The 19,089-nt window shown below is 45.4% G+C and overlaps 1 protein-coding gene across 1 annotated transcript; it reads right to left on the reverse strand.

Moving 5' to 3' along the window:
* Positions 1 to 2,140: 2,140 nt before the first annotated feature.
* On the reverse strand, positions 2,141 to 15,335 carry AK3 (adenylate kinase 3). The gene is made up of 5 exons (XM_084834439.1): positions 15,036 to 15,335; positions 11,849 to 11,968; positions 7,461 to 7,633; positions 5,116 to 5,234; positions 2,141 to 2,617 (listed from the first exon to the last, which is right to left on the reverse strand). Exons 1-5 carry the CDS (start codon positions 15,184 to 15,186, stop codon positions 2,494 to 2,496), a joined length of 687 nt encoding a protein of 228 aa, XP_084690565.1. The 5' UTR covers positions 15,187 to 15,335; the 3' UTR covers positions 2,141 to 2,493.
* Positions 15,336 to 19,089: the final 3,754 nt, after the last annotated feature.

Here is a 19,089-nt window from a genome sequence, read left to right on the forward strand (position 1 = left end):
ATGTGTTTGTTTTCATGACAGACTTTGAGGAAATGTCCAAAACCACAACCTTTTAAACCATGGGATAGGAAATATCAAGAACCATGACCTTTTTAACCATGGGATAGATCTATCCCCAAAAATGGGTTTGCTTTCTTCTGTTTACCTGCCTCAGTTGGTGTAGAACTTAGGAGGTGGTTTACCATGGGAACACATGGCCTCAGCATCCCCATTAAGCTATTTTTAACAAGCTGGGAGCAATTTGTGGTGCTGTCTTGACCTCAGAAATCCTAAGTGGCTTGAAATTCACATATGTAAGGAAACAGACTTTGTACCCCATCGCAACTGCTAAAGTGAGAGCTCTGTGAGTTTCTAACTCGTACCCAAGTGAAGACTGTACATCCTACAGGGGGGCATCACTAATGGCTGCCTCCCAGCTGTGGAAGTCCTTGCCCTGAAAACTCAAAGCCCGAGCACCTTTCAGTGGCTTGATGGGTAGGCAACTGAGAAATCAAACCTTGCAAAAACTGGCAGGGGCAGGGAAAGCCAACCGTACTGGCACTCCCAACAGCATGGGGTCCTCTGCTCTGCCTGAGAGCAACAGCCTAGCTTAAGAGGTGCAGGGCAGGCCACGGGGCAAACACAGCTCTGTCCTACACCACCTTGCTGTCACTCATCACGCTGCTTGCTTGCTGCCCTCTCAAATGCTCCAGTGTGGTAGCACTAGCACGCATCATGTAAGCAGAGTAATGCATGTATTCATGCAATGCTTATTGGAAGTGTGTGAACCGAGCTGCCTACCCTGTGTGCTCACTCAGGGGCCTTTTCTAGCAGCAGAGTCTGTGAAGTTGGGAGAAGCAACTAGGCCGGGAACAAGCACTCATCACTTCAGCTGGCCCAGGGGGACGGGAACAGCCAGGGGGGCTCTTGCCCCCTTGCATCCACCACCTGAAGCAGCTGCCTCACTCCACCTAATCACCAGGAAGGGCTGGCCCTGAGCCTGCCCTCTGGCGCTAAGGATATTTCTCCTGACACGAGTGTGCGTGCATGCACAACCCTTGCCGAGAGCAGCTCTGACGGGCAGCAAGTTCTGACCCCTTGCTGTTTTTCCGCAAAGGTGGGTGTTCTTTGACTGCTTTTTGTAACCTTCGGCTTGCACGTGTGGAGCTACAACTATAAGAGTGACGCAGTCAAATTGTATGATGAGAGAAGAATGGGGCTGCAGAAGTGGGAAGGACTGATTCAGCTAGGAAGGGTGAATGGGGAGGCGGGGATCCCAGTAGGTTTTGGATACACCAGTCCTCACCCCCCTCTGAAGCTTGGCGATTTTCATTTGTTGGCTGTCCGCATCTAAATATATTTGAAATCACAAGATGTTTTTCTACAGTACTGGGTACCAATGTTTTCTTCTGTGTTATATTTGTACCATTCTGAAAAAAATGTAATGACAAACAAGCGGAGCGATGGGGGAGCATTGCATGCATTAGGCAACAAGCACACTATGGCTGGCATCCTGGCCGTGTGGACGACACTGTGCACACATAACTGAAATTGTATAGCATCATCCCTCCCTAATCCAGGATAGTTTGAGGCAGAACAGCAGAGGATTCATAGATGTCCAACTCTGTCCCTTGTAGGTACTGCAAGAAAATGTTAAGTCCACTTCACATTTGTGAAGTCTTGTGGTCATCTTGTGATAACCACAAGATAAGGCACTGATGCCGCTAACTCCTTAATGTAAAAGCTTTATACCAGCTTTCCCCAATCTAGTGCCATCTAGATATTTTGGACTACAACTCCTAGCATTCCCAACCACTGGCCATGCTGGCAGAGGCTGGTGGGAGTTGAAGTCCAAAACATCTGGAGGGTACCAGGCTGGGGATGGGTGCGTTATACCATCATAGTGTGCTTAGAACTAAACAGCATAGTCCAGAGCAGCTTTTGAGCAGAAACATTCGAAGACAATCTTTGTTCTGGACTCTTAATACAGGAGCTTGTATAGAAGTTCTCAAAAGATGTAAACTGATAACTTCCAGGGAATTACTCTTTCATGGAAACCACATGCCCCAGCACCATGGTGGAGAGTATAGACCTGCCCTTAATGTTTCTACTGCAGTCTTATCCGTCTCTCATTTGACATGTATAAAGCTGTATCCTCAATACTGTATTGGTATTTAAAAATGGTACCCTTTATTGACAAAGTTTATAGATGCTTTAGCTGTATTTTGTTAAAAATCAGTTTATTATTAAATTAATTTTACAAAATTCAGGTACATCTAATACAAAAATACCATTTGACAAACGACCTATCAGAGAACAGAAATACTAGATTACAACGCAAAGTTGAAATGTAGCCATTTTAGAGATTTCAGTCGGTAATTCATAAGCATGGCACATTATTTTGCAGCACCTCAGCTCACTCCCAGATCTCTATGATTCCAGTACTTGCTGGAAAATTATATTTCTGGAAGCTGAGCCATATGCTAGTAGCTTCCATGTATCAGTACAGTAGCTTCAGCTGTGTGTAGCTGTTTCCTTCTGGCTTACGTCAGGCAGCTTGGTCTGAAGGAAACTATGAACATGGGGCCAGATTTTGTTGGTCTCCGTTCCAGAGAAAGATTCTAACACCCCTTTACGGCTACAAAGGAGACAAGAAATAGTTAGTCATTTTTGCCTATTGACTGTTCTCCCTCTTTCAAGTCACAGAGATCAGAGATGGGTCAGCAAAATAACTCCCTCCCATAGCCTGTGTAGAAACTCAACTGGAGAAGACGAAGAAAAACCAGGATTATATGACCTGTACAAATTATGCAACCTTGCATATTTTTCCATAATTCTAACAGTGCATGTAGGGCATAGACTCCTTAGAAATTCACTTTGCATTTCGTTTCTAAGAACATAAGAGTCATGCTGGATCAGACCAAAGGGCTGGGGACCTGTGGTGCTCCAGATGTTGTCTGACTCCAGCTCCCATCAGCCACAGCCAGCATGGCAGGAGTTGAACTCCAACAACATCTGGAGGGCCACAGTTTTCCCACCATAGCCTATCTAGTTCAGCATTCTGGTCCCACCCAGATGGCTATGGGAAGCCCATAGCATGACATGAGTTCAATAGCACCTCCTACTCGTGTTCCCTAGCAGCTGGTATTGACTGGCATACTGCCTCTGATACTGGAGACAATATGTAGTCGTCATGACTAATACCCACTAATAGCCTTCTCATCCATGACTTTGTCTAATTCTGCACTTTCACTTGGTAGTTCCTACATTTTCAAGCCTGTTGTATTCATAAAGGCTTCTTCAAACTTCCTTTTTTTAAAATGGAAGTGAATATTCTCACTGTGTTGAGTTTTGTGGCTGAATTCTACACTTAGGATACACTAGCAACATTATAAAAATATTAAAAAGCCCCTGCTGATGGAGAAACTAATAGTTCAACAAACGCTTGGAGGAACAGGATGCAATGCTGAAGCAACAGCATCATTAAGGAGGAGACCAGATGTGGATTAGCTCAGCAGTGAACCAAGTGCGGTAACCCCTCCTACCACTGCACCAAACAGAAAGGGTGGGGAGAGGAATCTTTGAGCCTCCCCTCATTAATGACTTGGAACGGGGGTGGGCAACTGCATGAGGTCTGGGGAGACATTTTTGCCCCCTGGATCTATATATGGGGAAAATGGCATCCTAGAGCTACAGAGCACTACAAAGGTCAAATTTGTTTCTTTGCAAGCGAAATGTGACCATTTCAGCACTCCGCAAAGTAGCAAGGGTCAAATTTAGCAAGCAAACGGATGCCATTTTTAATTTTGTTTTTTAAAAATTGCTCCTGCTGAATTTGGCAGAATGGCAGGGGGCTGCATGCAGCCCATGGTTTGCCGACCTGTCTTACAACAAAAAGCACACATTAAAGACGTTCAGCTAGCAGCTATGTCTTTTTTTACTCTAGAGTAAGTGCAGAAGTCCCAATCCAGATTGGGAACCTAGCAGGGAAGATAGGGGCACTTCAGTCTATCCCTCCTGTGGTCCTGATACAGACTGGCAATACAAATTGCAGGTGCAGGGCCTCCAAACAGTGACCCATTAAAGCAAACGGCGCCCAAAACTAGCTCAGGTGCTTGCATAGAAGCAACTGCCATTCCCCTTGAGCGAGAGAGTTTGATGGAGCAGGTAAGGCAGAGCAGTAGACTAGTCCATCCCACTTCCCAAGGCAAGCTTTGGCTACTATGGCACAAATTGCTGCCTTTGAGCAACAGCAGCTCAAGTCAATCCATCAGTCCATAGAATGGGGCTGCCTTACAACTAAGACTGATGACTTGGCTGTGAGAGACCATGCCTGTAGCACACCCTAGTTCCACAAGAGACAGGGCTTCTGCCTTCGGAAGAGCTCTGAGGGGGGAACAAGTTCCACACGTATAGCTTCTCCCACCACAGTTTTTCAGGGACAGGAATAAGCCCACCATCTCTCAGATTTTGTTCTGCTTCAGAGTTTTCTCTCCTCAGGGAGACATTAACTCCCTGAAGTAGGAAAATACAAGGAAAAGGAGGCATAGCTGTATAGGCCTATAGGCTGAGTAAAGGCAGCAAAGAGAAAGACAAGACGTCCCTTATTCTTGCCAGGACTGAACCAGAAGGCTCTTCTTGGAAGTATGACAGTCACTTAGAATGCATGAATGTAACCAATGACATTAGCACGTAAGAGCTTGGGTGTTGCTGACAAGAGTGAGATGGTAGGAGCTCAATGTCATTTCTCATTACAGAACTACTAGAAAAGGCTGGGACATGGATGACGAGGGTTCAACATCAATGCTCAGCCATGAAGCAACCTGTGTGACCTCAGGCAAATCACTCTTGGCTTACCCTACACGACTGAGGAGGACCAGTTCAGATGCTCTACCGATGCCCCAAGAGCTTCCTCACTCTTCTGGGCCTCTGTGCAGGAGTATAGGACGGCATGTGCATCGTCTGCTTTGCACAAGCCTCAGAAGCACAGGGAGAGGTTATCTTTTACCACTTCTGTAGAGCATGTGAAACAGCCCTGAGCAGCTGTGAGGATCTTAAAGAGAAGAGGGAGAGAGAGAGAGAGAGAGAGAGATTGAATGTTGTATCCCTGAAATGTGTTTAATAAAATGAACCTACCGGTAATATTCTAGGACAGGTTTGGTTTGTGCTTCATAAGATTTCAGCCTTTTCATAACAGTTTCTGGTTTGTCATCATCACGTTGAACAAGAGGCTCTCCAGTATCATCATCATGGCCCTGTAAAGGGCAAGATATAGGCATGATTTCACACGGTCCGTTTTTACTATGAAGGGTATTTTACTTAGGAATTCTGTTTGAATGGATCTGAAAACAATCTGATTTTGCAACAGAGTTTAAGCGGTCCCTGCAATCTTCCCTCTTGTACATTTCTTAATATCAGAAATCAATACCCCTTATATGTAACAGTCAAATAGAATCATTAACCTGGTATTTAGCTATAGGCCATTACACTGTGCCCACATACTAATGGTAAGAAATGCTACAGCCCATAGGAAGGGCTGTAGTTCAGAGGCAGACCACATGCCTGACATGCAGAAGGTCCTGGGTTCAATCCCCGGCATCTCCAGGTAGGTCTGGAAAAACCCTGGAGAGCCACTACCAGTCAGTATTGACAATACTGGGCTAGATGGACCCGTAGTCTGACTCAATATATAAGGCAGCTTCCTATGTTCCCAAGGAAGTTAACTGGATGAAAGACACAGGAAAACACTCAATCAAGGAATCACCTGAACAATTAAGAGTGAGCGCACTGTGAACTGCCCAGAGGACTTCAACTATTGGGCAGTACAGAAATGTAATAAATAAATATAATTCAAAACTTTTCGCTGCCATTGCAAACATTTTGCCCCTTTTTCCTAATAGATGACAAAATTATGGATTGAAAGAAACTCGATCCTACCTAATGGTCATTGTGAGTTTTGTTGTCCCCACCAAAACCTCCAGAATGACTTGCCTATTATTTTATGCTTTCTTTCATAGGAAAAATTATGTAAAAGCCATAAATCTTCAATTTTAAAAATGTACAATATCCTTCCAATCATATTTGTGCATATTTATGTGCTGATCAAACTTTTACTTCTGCAAGTTTTGGCAGTGCTGAATTTTTGGGGAAGGCAGCCTGGATTCTGTCCCCACCTTCCATAATCAGGCGATAGATGCTGTCAGAATACAGGTCTGCTGCCCCTTGCTGGACCAGGATGTGTTCTTTTTCCATTAGGCAAGATCCCAATAACTACCCAACCCCATAGAAGAGATACAGTATTGTTTTTCTTAATAAAAGTTAGAAGCAATGTAATAGTAATGCTTGGATTCTACTCTGTGCCAGGACATCTGTTTTATAGCAGGCCAATAAAGGCACTTAAGACACAATCCTATGCATGTTTAGACAGACAGAAAGTCCTACATCTCCCAGCATTCCCCAGCCCAGTAAGACTTTCTGTCTAAACATGCATAGGATTGTGCCCTTATTCGCATTTTTTAGAACGTTGAAATCTAAAGAAAAAGGCACAATGAGTAATTTTGATAGTGAGTTAAATACTACTTCATATTCTCAGGTAGTACAGACCAATAAGCTTAGCAATTCTCCATCTACAGTCTCCAGATCCTAGCAGGAGAAAATCTGTTTGACCATCAACCACACCCAGCAAATAGAAGGATTGATTACATTTCTATACTGCCTGTATTGATCTGGGGTTCTGATTCTGTCAGGTCCCAGTCAAATTAGATTCTTTGATTACCAGGATGAAACAGAGTCACTTGTGCAAAAAATATGACAGTTTGTTGATAGAAAATGGATGCAAAATACATATGCAAAGAAAGCTCACATATCCCCTCAGCAATGCACAGCTGAATTATCTGTCTGGACCCTGCAAAGACAGATGGGAAATCATTCCTCTAGGACCGGCAAAAGTTCTCTAAGGTGACAGCACATATTGCCCCTTGGAGCGAGGCCAAGGCTTTTATAGGTGTCTCTTTCCAGCTCAGGAGCTGACAGGATGGCACACAGAAACACACTCTCTTCCCAGAAGTGCGGGGTAGGGGGGCTATGGGAAATGAAACCTATCTCTGCTCAAGCAGAGTAAGGTCAAAATAGCTTCAAGGTAAAAGCTGTAGAATGCAGGCCTGTGTGAAAGAGCTGCTCAATTAACTATTAAGCTGCCGGTTAAGCAAAATTACACAGGTCTTCTACCACCATGTAGGAACTCTTCTAAAGTCCGATTTTTGTTCACTAACCAACTTGCTATACCACCCCATAGCTGAAGTTCCTGAATTTACTCTATTCAATATGTGGCACAATCATAATGAACAGTCAAGGTTATTAGAGCATTTGCAAGGAGAAATAGGGTAACCCAAACGTTTGGAACAGTGTTTGAGTGGCAAACAGGAGAAAGGGGTAGGGATACCTGTTTCTGCATGGCTGCACTAGAGACAGACAATACTTACAGGGACTTTGGGAGGATTGAATTCAAGATTGTAGACCCGGCCACTGGCAGGATGGATCCAGCGTGCAGTCAAGCGTTGTCTGATGGTCTCAAAAGGCACATCTAAGTCGATCACGGTGTCTATCGGACACACTTTATCCAGGGCTTCAGCCTGTGGAACAGTCCTAGGGAAGCCTGTGAAAAGGCAAAATGCCAGTCAAAATCTCGAATAATAGAAATGAGCTCTTAAAGAGATGGAACCCTGTCCTAGTGCCACTAATGCCATGGCTTCCCCCATAGCATGCTGCTTGGCTTGTCTGCTTGAGTCATCTAGAGACATTGGCTCTGCTAGAACAGTTATGCAGTATACCTGCTCTTCAGAAGTGGAACGTACAGTTAGATAATGTGCATTTATTTAAGGGAAGATGATGGGGAGGCTGGTCTTGCTTTGCATCATGGGCTTGGACTGTATGGCATTGTGCAGCTTCCAATTCAGTTTCCCAACTGTATGTTACCTAGAGCCAAACTAAATATTTGTGTAATCACACATAGCATAAGTATGCGTGATCATTTTTCTTACCCTCCTGCAAGCATGCACGGCCCAGATTTAGACTGGGACCATAGTGCTCCAGGAGCAAGGGTTAAACCTCCCCCACACACCCATTTTTGTCCTGAAATTCCACACATATACACACACCCTGGGGGGAGGGGAGAATAAAAAAACAGTACCTCCACTGATTCCAACTGAGAGTTTTCTTTTTTTATGCCCCACCCCACCTGCAGACGCGTGCGTGCGTGTGTGTGTGTGTGTGTGTGTGTAATTTCTGGTTTAACCTCCTCCTGGAACGCCAAGATCCTGATCTGAATCAGGGCTCTGTACGCTTGCAGGAGAGTAAGAAAAATTATCACACATAGCTATGCATGATACATGAACATTTCATTTGGCCAGGCAACACACCAAATGTAATTTTATTCAATTACAGTTTTTTTAGAAATCAAACAGGCATGACTTCAGATGGAAGCTGGTGAGAAAAATTCATCTAACTAGAGTTGGAGGACATGTGCATATTCAACTTGTTCTGCACCAGTTACTGGTTACCAATTTGCATCTGGGTTCAGTTCAAAGGTCTCAGTTTCACCCTTAAAGGCTTGTACAGCCCGATATCTTAAGGACCACCTCACCCCAAATAAGCCCACACACCAACTGAAGTCTAGTCAGCAAGTTTTATTGTCCTTTCCACCTTTACAGCAGGGGAAGCCCGTAACAGGGAGGAGCTGAGCCTTCTCGGTTATAGCTCCAAAAGTGTGGGGGGTCTTCTCCTCAATCAGTAAAAGAGCTATCTCTTTACTGAGGTTTTAGAGAGATTGTAAAAACAACCTCTTTAATTAGGCCTTTGGCTTAACTGGTCTTTCCCCCCTCTGGATGTCTAACCTATGTTTTATTTTCATTGCTCATATTTATCTTATGTTATTTATAGTTTCACTGTTGTAAAGTGCTTTGAGCTTCCAGGAAAACTGGTTTGAAAGGTTTTTTTCTTGCTGTTGAAGTAAGTAGTTCATCTGCTTGGAACATCCAGCTGAGATAAGTTACAGACCATTTTCTAGCACAGCATCTTGCTTCCTAACTCTCAGAGGATGAAATCCCATACATGCTTACCTGGGAGTAAATCCCACTGAAATAAGTAAGCTCACGCCTGAATATGCATGGGGTACAACTGTTCGGCCTGGTGTTTTCTCTGCTCTTTTTCCTTTTTCTCACTTGTTTGCCTGTAAAATGGCCATAGGAGGTCCTGTATATCCAGATATGGTTAGGGAATTCATAAGCTCTTTCTTCTGTCAAACTGAAAGCAAGACCCACACACACCTTCCCACCCCTCACAATGCTACCTAATGCACCTCACAATCCTCCCCAGTCACAGTGCAACCTGTTATATAAAGCCCACCATTTTTTGAGCTTGGCTCAGTTCCCTTTGGGCATGCAAGTAATACCCTCAGTGAAGAAACCTGCTCAGTCTGCCCATATTTCTTGTGCTCTCTCTTTCTTTTTAGTTGACTTTTCTGCTCCTTTTCCTATCTTTATCCTGTTCCACACACACATCCACCAAACACGATGACGGGCTAATCTGAAGAAGCTGCTTGGTGAGTAGCTCCCATTCATGTACACCAGGGACAGGCAACCTTTTTGGGCCACAGGTGGATTTGGCAATTTGAGAAACTGTCCTGCACACCACCACAAAATGGCTGCAATGGCAGGCGGGGTAGAGCAAAGGGCTGGATATGTCTGATCTCGGAAGCTAAGTAGGGTCAGCCCCAGTTAGTACACTGGGTGTACATGATGTACATGATGGGACACTGCCTGGGAATCAGGCTTCCTGCATTGAGCAGGGGGTTGGACTTGATGGTCTTGTAGGCCCCTTCCAATGATTCTATGAAATGTAATAAGACAGCATAACAAATGACAAATAACCTGCCCAAAAGACTGAGTACAAGGCAGAGTCTGAGATGACTCAGAGTGCTGAGCCCCAACAGATTTCTCTGAACCCGCCGTTTTCCGCTCCAACATAAACCTGTTTCACAGCAATTCCAGCTCCGGGTAAGAAAATGTGTTTGTTTTTAAGTGAGATAGGGCAGCTTCACAGGCTCCAGGAAAGGTGTGCAAGGTGCCCACAGGCACAACGCTGACTACCTGTGATGCAGACTTACAATTCTTAGATCTGATGTGTTTTTTTCTTTATTGAAAGCATGTTCAGTCATTCAATGCTATACTCATCCCTCAAGATAGTATTTTTATTAGTATCGCCTAGTGTGTGTTTTTTCCAGTCCCCCATTCCAGACAATGACAAAGGGGGAAACTAGGGGAAAATGGCTTTTGAGACTCTCTGGCCTACACAAATTATCAAAAGTAAGTCCCTCAGAGCTCAATGAACCTTGCTCCCAGTCTATATGTGCATGGAATTGAATGTAAATTCCATTGAAATCAAGGGAACTGAAAGTTGACCCTTGAGAACAAAATTCTCAGTTTTTTGTTTGCAAGTAAAAATTGGCTGCATTTAATGGGTCTTACAGCATCATCTTACAGACACCCATTCAGGAGTAAGCCCATTGAACATAGTGGGATTTACTTCCAAGCTAATGTTGTGCACAGGATTAGGTTGTTACTTACAGCTAAGAACTAACTGGCTGAACAAGAAAGTGTTCTCAGCACTTGGTTTATAATCATTACTGAGAAACAAAGCAAGTGTTTCCCGAAAGGGGGAAAGATCTTGCCTTTCTTCATCTTAAGGGGCATGGGTGGTCTGGCATTCCCTGCAGATTCCATCCCTCTCTTCCTTGCATGTTCAGCTTCAAGGCAATGATGGGGAACATGTCAAAAGAAGGGGGAATGGCAACAATCACCATCATGACTTAACAATAGACTCACTGAAAAAGTAGTGCTCAGTTCGACCTGTGTTTGGGCTATACCACTTTCCAAATTTACTAATATACCGTGAAATAATGAATCAGTTTTATTTAAATGCATTTATTTATGAATAAATATTATTTATTCATGATTATAATTATACTTAAGTAATATTAATGATCACGCTAGTGATTTAATATGACAATGATTCTATCCATTTAAATAAATGATTCATTACTTGATAAGTTATTCATTATTTCATTAAGGGCACAGTCCTATTGAGATAGTTGGTAGCCTCCGAACTTGGAGGCTGCCAACTATCCTATGAAGAGCGGCCGTAGCACAGAGGAGAGGATCCCCTCCACACTCCAGCCACCCTGCATTCTTGGCTAGATGCACAGTTTTCATGTCTAGCTGCAGTTTCGGGGAGGGAAGGGGGCCTGGAGACCAGATAGGATTCATAAAAACAAAATCATAAAAACAAATTTGCACAACTGCTTAAAAACACACACCAGTAAATCAGCAGAGCACAACATCAAATCAACCACCAAAGGCAAAATGAAAGAAAGAGCTGCTAACTTGCCTTTGAAAGGACATCAGACAGGAGGCCATACAAAACTCCCCAGGCCACAACAGAAAAGGCCCCGCTTAAGATGGCACCTGAAAGAAAGCTTAATTATTTGCTCCAAGGTTCAGATCTAAGTTCATGGGGGAGAAGATGCTCCTGAGATTTTCTGTTTTCAACCAAAAACTGTCCTATACAGAACAGGTGATATCTTTTAAACTCTACAGAGTATATCCTCCACCAATGAATGATCTCTTCAATAGAGTCTCACATCACTCCAGGAAATTAAGAAGGCGCAGACGTTGGCTCACCTATACAAGTTCTAGAGAGCAAAAAAAAAATCTCCTAGAACATTTCTCTGCTTGGCCTCTCTGTATTTAATTTGCTGTGTGCACTGTCAAGGGGCCACTCTTGGCTAACCATAGAGTTGCGATGGAACTCTCACCATCAAGCAGCACGTGGTTCTGGTCTAGAGTTTTCAGCTCAGTTAGCATCAGCTGTGTCATGATGTCATCAGGAATCAGTCGTCCCTGATCAATATATGACTTAGCAAGTATACCGATTTCTGTGGAAGCAAGAACAAACAAAAGCCTTCTTAGAATCCTACATGAAACTATACAACTTGCCCCCAGTTTTTTTCTGCTTTTCACTAAATGTTTATTTAATGAAATAAACTAAAGTTGTCGAGAGAGAGGGAGCAATTAGGGAAATACAGTGACTTCTTCAAAAGAGTCATGGCTTTGTTACAGGGCTCATGTTCAGCTGAGCCATGAAATACAGGCCAAAGAATCTCCTCTTGCCAAAACAGGATCATACATTGTGTTCAAAATATGTATTCCACAGACTATTCTTCATCTTTTCAGTGTTTGAAGGAAGACTTCATATTAAATGCTGTTAAATTAAGGTAGCCAGGTTTGGTATTTTTCACTTCATTTTTAATGCCAAATCTTATGGAAGGGATGCCAACATGAGGTGGTATTCCCCAATTTTTGGATGTGGAGGGAATTGAGGTGTATTAGTTATCACTCAACTATTTTCCCATCTCCCATCAAACTCTTTGAGTCCACTATCTAGCCCAGCACTTTCAACTGCCTCCATATTCCACTTTCAACCTTGCAAACTTAACAGGGGTGTTCCATCTGGCTGTTCCTTCAGCACTGTTTTTGCCAGCTCATTATTTCTCTGGCCATTTTTGGTGTATACACCTTTATTCTAAATATGTTAACTAAGCAGTAAATCCCATTGTGATACCTCCATGCATGAAGGATCAGGACTGCAGCCACAGGAACTTAACTGTATTCAGTATTATTTATTTAGAAGCATTTTAACTCCTTCATCCAGAGTGGCTTACAGACCAACAAAAAAAAAAGTTATCTCCCACAGCACCTATCAATGAACAAAAATAAAATTAAAAATTATCTATTGGCTCTTTCTTCAGGTGCTTCCTCCAGCATTGCCTCCATCTCCTGCAATCCCTTTAGTTCCTTGCTCTCAGAGTAAGTTCACGCCTTTTTTTATTTTCCTCCATAATTAAAACCTTTGTGTTTTGGCTTTCAGAGGAAATCACAGGCACGTGTGTTTTTTTTACTTTTCCAAACCACCTTCCATTAATCTCTCTCCTCCCATCTATTGTACCAATCAGGTAACTGTTCCTCTAGTTCTCTTCCAAAGGTCATTCGCTACACCTTGTCCAGATCAGATTCCTAGCATTCTTAAGACTGTGTATAGCAGTATAACCTTACCTAGAAGTATTCCATAAAACTCAAGAGGATTTGGTTTCTCAATAAACTTGCATTAGACTGAAATACAAAGGAGTTCTTTGGTTTTGTTTTTATACTTAGTCATGGTAAGGAAGGCCCAGCCACCACAAAAAAAAGTCCAACCCCACACTTTAGTAACATACCCATCATAACAATTTCTCTTTTCTGTCTTTTTCATTGTCTTGCCCTCCCACTCCATCTATGGTTGCTTTTAACTTCATCCTCTGCCTTAACACAGGTCTACATATGACACAATACACACTAGGCGCAGTGAAAAAGAGTAACAGCATGGTCATGCATGTCTGTCTTTCAAGTGTCATTAGAAGTGAATGTTTAACTTGCATGGACTTGTGAGTGTTGCAATGTGTATTTAAACTGGCTGTATTTAAACTGCTAGAGGCCTCTGAAGAGGGAAGAACATTAAGTAACTGCAATGACATTGAATATCTTTGTAACCTATGTGTCAAGTGCTAGATTTCATCAATCAGTTATCATCATTTTTATCACATACACAAAGACTATGGAAGGGATGGAGAACCAACATTTGGAGTCTGTACATATGCACATACACAAGTTACTGAACCTTCATGTACACATTCACACCAATCTATAAAACTGGCCTATTGACTTTGCTGGTTCATGCTCACTATGGAAAGTACCATAAAATATAATTTAAAAATTATCTCAGGGCTATTTTTCCATGCTATGGGGAATTACAGAAGTTAAGCTCCCAGACATGAAACTCAAAATGTTTTATTAGTTGTGGTTAAGACGCTGAACTGCAGACTGGAAGGTCAGCAGGACAGCAGTTCGAGACCCAAGTGCTGCGTGACGGAGTGAGCTCCCGTCTTCAGTCCCAGCTCCTGCCAACCTAGCAGTTCGAAAGCAAGAAATTGCAAGTAGATAAATAGGTACCGCCTCGGCGAGAAAGGTAACAGCGTTCCGTGCACCTCGGTGTTCAGTCATGCCGGCCACATGACCACGGAAGCGTCTTCGGACAGCGCTGGCTCTTCGGCTTAGAAACGGGGATGAGCACCACACCCTAGAGTCGGACACGACTGGTTGGGGACACCTTTACCTTTACCTTTTTAAAGATCTCAATGGTGCAAGCCTTTGGCCTTGATCCAACAAAGCTGTTCTTACAGTCCTGGCACACTTCCAAGGCTAATTTAACATGTCAAACCAGCGTTGCAAGCACCCCACAAGAAACGTGCGCAAAGTGCTGGACAGTGCTACTCTATAAAGCATGTTACATATATTCCCACAGTCTCCTGTATAGTGTTAACTTTAGTCCATTCAGCCAGGGAACAAACAGCAGTGTGGCACGGGAGTGAGGGGCAGCCAGGCAGGAGTATTGTGACCACAGCCCTCACAGGAATGCCAGCCCATGAACTTCCACTGGCCTGCGCCACAAGCCTGGGCTGCCCATGTATTAGCAGCAATAGTTCAGGTGCTTCGATGGGCCAAAAGGCCAGGGCTAACTGGCAACTGCAACTGGCACTGGGGGAGAATGGATGCATTCAGAACTGCAAACCTCTATCAACTAAAACTGCTATCTGGAATATTACAAAGATGATTCCTTCCCTCACCCCCACAGCTCTATGCCAAACAGAGATAAAGCTGTTGAATTTCTGCCCACAATGCATCTGTTTAAAGCACTGGAGCCGTGCTAAATTTAAAAGGTGGCAACCAGGCTGACGTCGAGGTTTGCCTGCCCAAGCCCCCCCCCGCCGCCGCCGCCGCCGCCGCCACTGGATGCCAGATGTGCGCTACTTCTTTAAGTCGAGGCTCCACTGAGCATTATTTGGTCAGATTACGCGATCCTGGTCACACACACACCCAATCCCAAGGCACTGCATTAGCCTTTCCTACCCGTCTTCCTGTTCATATTCTCCCGGAGCAGATCTCCGCTGGAGAGATGTTTCAGGGCGAAATGCTTGACGATGCGGGAAGACACGGTGCCTTTTCCGGATCCAGGGGGCCCCGTGATCACCGCCCGCAGCAGCAGCGCCCGCACCACCATGTCGGAATCGGTCGGTGGCCGGCCGGCCGGTCGGCTGGCTGAGCGCGGAGAGAAGCGGAACCGCGGCGTCGCTCAGCACCAGCGGCTGTGGCCCCCCCAAGGCATCCTCGCTTGGCCCCGACCGCGCAGTGCGCACTGCTGCGCGCTCTGCTTATCCCGCGGCGGATTCGTGCTGCAAGCTGAAACGGCGGCGGCGGAAAATGGAAGTGCAGCCTCGACGCCGAGACAGCTCCGGATCCGCTCCACCCCCCAGCGTTTAGCCCAGCCCAGCCCAGCCCCTCTCACATTCCAGCTCCAGAAGCAGGCCTCGGAGGGAAGGAAGCGCCCCTGGGAAAATTTCCGCTTTGGGGGCTTTCCCCCCCTTCTGCTTCCAAATGATACTACCTTGTCTCGAGTTTTCCTTTCCGCTTGTCTTAAAAGCGCAAACGCATTTGTTTAAATAAATAAATAAATAAATCGTCTGGAATGAAAACTAGGACCGGTGTAAAAGCCGGAACGGAACAAGCTGGAGCGGCTCCTTTAATTAAAACATGCCAAAAACAACGGCTTGACTTGGAAGACAATTGACTACAATATTTTAAGGCTGAAACCTTTGCAATAGTATATTATTATTATTATTATTATTATTATTATTATTATTATTATTAACCCCATAAGGCCGAGAGCCCATCTGGAAGAGAACGGAACGGCCAGGAAGAGCGACTTCCAAGTGAGCCCCGCTAACCAAATTCACCAGTCACGTGTACCTACATGGGAAAGCTGCAATGAGCCACAAAACTTCCACGGTTACCACGTTTCAGTAGCAATTCCAGGCAATAGTCAGTATTCTGGAAAATGGCCAGGAAGGCCAACTTCCAAGTGAGCCAAATCAACTAAACCCAGCAGTCACACATGACTAGATGGGACTGGTAGGATAAGGCACAAAACCAATGCTACAATCCAAGCATTACACCGTCCCTGAAAAGAAGCAGCTCTGCGCCTAACTACAGATGACGTTCAACGCATGGGAACAAAGAAGCTGCCTTACACCCAGTCAAACCCGTGGTGCCCCTAGCCCAGTATTGCCAGCACTGACTGGCAGCAGCTCTCTAGAGTTTCAGGCAGGAATTTTTCCTGCCCTGCCTGCGGGGCTGAACCTACACAGGCCAGTTTTACTGTTTTCATACTGCAGTGATGGCTATTGGTACCCATTGGTGTCATGTGCACCAGTAGTTATCATTGCAGCATGATAACGGTAAAACTGCCCTGTGTAGATTCAGCTGGGGAGATGCAAGGTTTTGAACCTGGGACCTTCTGTGTACAAAGCCCATACTCAGCCCACTGAGCTACGGCCCCTCACATATCTCTGGGAAAGCGTGTGTTTAGCACTGCCACTTTTATTCTGAAGGAAAAGGAGCTGAATGGGTGCAGAGAGGCGATGGAACTGTAACCGGTGAATAGCAGCCTCTCCTCCTTTCCGCTGCTCCTTCAGCTGGAAAAGAAAGTCGGGGAGCCAACCCCACAGGGCCCACGCACATGGCAGTGCTTCCTCCTCTGAACTTTGCCGCTCTGGTAGCCAGCAGGGCAGTGTGTATGTCAGAGGAGGCAGCGGCTGCTTCCGCCTCTGCTCTTGCTCACCCCCTTTGGGCACCATGGCCTGGAACCTTGGGCCCCCAAGGCTGCCTAGAGAGGGCGCCAGCAGCTGTCTCCACCTGTGCACCCTGCCCTCCCTCTTCCTGGACAGTGCAGAATAGCAGGTTGGGCCACTGAGAGAGGAGCCATCTTATCCTCTCACTCACTCTCCGGTGCTCCCTGACTAGAATGGTGCTGGGGACTGGGCCCAACTAGCCCTATCCTTGCGGGGAGGGGAGAGACAAAGTACATCTCCAGATGCTTTGGACTCCAACAACCCAGAGGGTTCAGAGGGCAACACAGATGATCAGGGGACTGGAAACAAAGCCCTCTGAGGAGAGACTGAAGGAACTGGGCATGTTTAGCCTTGAGAAGAGGAGAGTGAGGGGAGACAGGATAGCGCTCTCCAAGGACTTGAAAGGTTGTCACAGAGAGGAAGGCCAGGATCTCTTCTCCATCATCCCAGAGTGCAGGACACGGAATTATGGGCTCAAGTGACAGGAAGCCAGATTCCAGCTGAACATCTGGAGAAACGTCCTGACTGTTAGAGCAATACAACAATGGAACCAGTTACCTAGGGAGGTGGTGGGCTCTCCCACACTGGAGGCCTTCAAGACGAGGCTGGACAGCCATCTGTCAGGGATGCTCTGACTTGGATTCCTGCACTGAGCAGGGGGTTGGACTCGATGGCCTTGTAGGCCCCTTCCAACCCTGCTATTCTCTGATTCATTCCTAACCATTGGGCATGCTGGCAGGGGTTTCTGGGAGTCGAAGTTCCAAACTTCTGTCTTCTGCTCAGCCCTGCTCAACATCACCCCCCAGCGAGAGGGGGTGAGTGAGCAGGCAGAGGGCAAGTCAGCTGGCCACAACCTCCTTTTGCTCATTCACTCCCTCTGAATGGCCACATGAAGCCTGTGGTCCTTCCTGTTACATTGCCCAAAGAGAGAGGATGAGTGGACAGGTGGACTGTTGCCGAGGGAGAGGGCAGGTGTGAGCAATCAGTCAGTAGCACCCATCACTTGCCTAGTCCTTGCTGCTGAGAGAAAGAAAGGCTGAGCAATTGGGCTAATTGTCTCCTCTGGTTGGGTGGATGGCACAGCAGAAATGGTTTGGTTCACTCTGCAGAAGTCCCTTAGAATCACTCACTTTTTCTTTTCTCAGCAGGAAGGACTGGGCAAGTGATGGTTGCTGCTGGAACCCCCTGCTTATTGTACACCTGCTCCTCCCTCTGTGGATGCTTATTCATCCTGTCTCTTTGGTCCATGCAGGGAGAAGGATTGGGCTTAGCCACCTGGAGGATGCAGCTACCCGCCTTTGTCTGCTTACCTTCCTTCTCTCACTGGGTGATAGGGAAGTTTGGGCTGAGGAGGGGGGTGGGCGGTGCATGTCTATGGGGTGGACGAGTGAATAGTGCGGATGAGGTGTGCAAGTCCTCATCCACACCATTCATTCATCCACCCCATAGTCTCCGGCCATGCCCACTTTGGGCTCTGGCTATGCCCATGCTGGCATGTGGGCCCCAGGAGGTTCCCCTGGTGGTAATCTGGCCCCCGGACTGCAAAAGGTTCCCAAATCCTGCTCTAAACTATTTTGAAGCTGTTGAGATAGTGGCCATCTCCAGTCCAATCCTTTTAGCACCTGCTAACCATCTGACAGTGCGTGCTTGCTTCCAGATGGACATCTCATCCTAGCACTGCCAATCAAAAGGCATTGTGCACCTTGTCTGTCTTTTTCTCCTTAACAGTCATTTCTGAGTGAACTTCATAACAGTGTGTCCATGGTGTCTCTTATTGTCCCTAGTTCTGAGACAAGGATTCCAAAATTATAACCTCCCAGGTAATATTTCTTTTGTTATTTTAGTTTTTATCTAGTTGTTGGTAGTTTTCTTAACATCCTTAAAAAAAAATTACTTGGTGCTGTGATTCCCTATTGAATACTATTTAAGATTTTGTGGAATAAGATGTTTAGGAGTGAAAAAACCACCTCTTCTGGCTGTTATCTAGTTAATCCAGAATAGTCCAGTTAAAGCCAACGAGACCACTTCCTGCACTAAATGGTTTGTGGAAAGCAAAGCCTGCTCTACCTTGTCTCCCAGATTACCTTGAAACAGTGGGACAGTGTGTAACTGTTGCTGTAGTGTATGCCACTGATTAGATTGGTGCTGCCAATTTCACAATTTCAGGTTTCTATTTTTGACTATGCCTCTGACCAGGGGTGTAATAAACTCAGCAGGTTATGCAGCTTCTCAGTGTCTCTTTAATCCATCACAACCACTAGGTCATTCATTCCTCC

This window comes from Heloderma suspectum, chromosome 2, assembly GCF_057233095.1.
Source record: "Heloderma suspectum isolate Gila_16-S chromosome 2, 16-S_ref, whole genome shotgun sequence".
Classification (NCBI taxonomy): Eukaryota; Metazoa; Chordata; class Lepidosauria; order Squamata; family Helodermatidae; genus Heloderma; species Heloderma suspectum.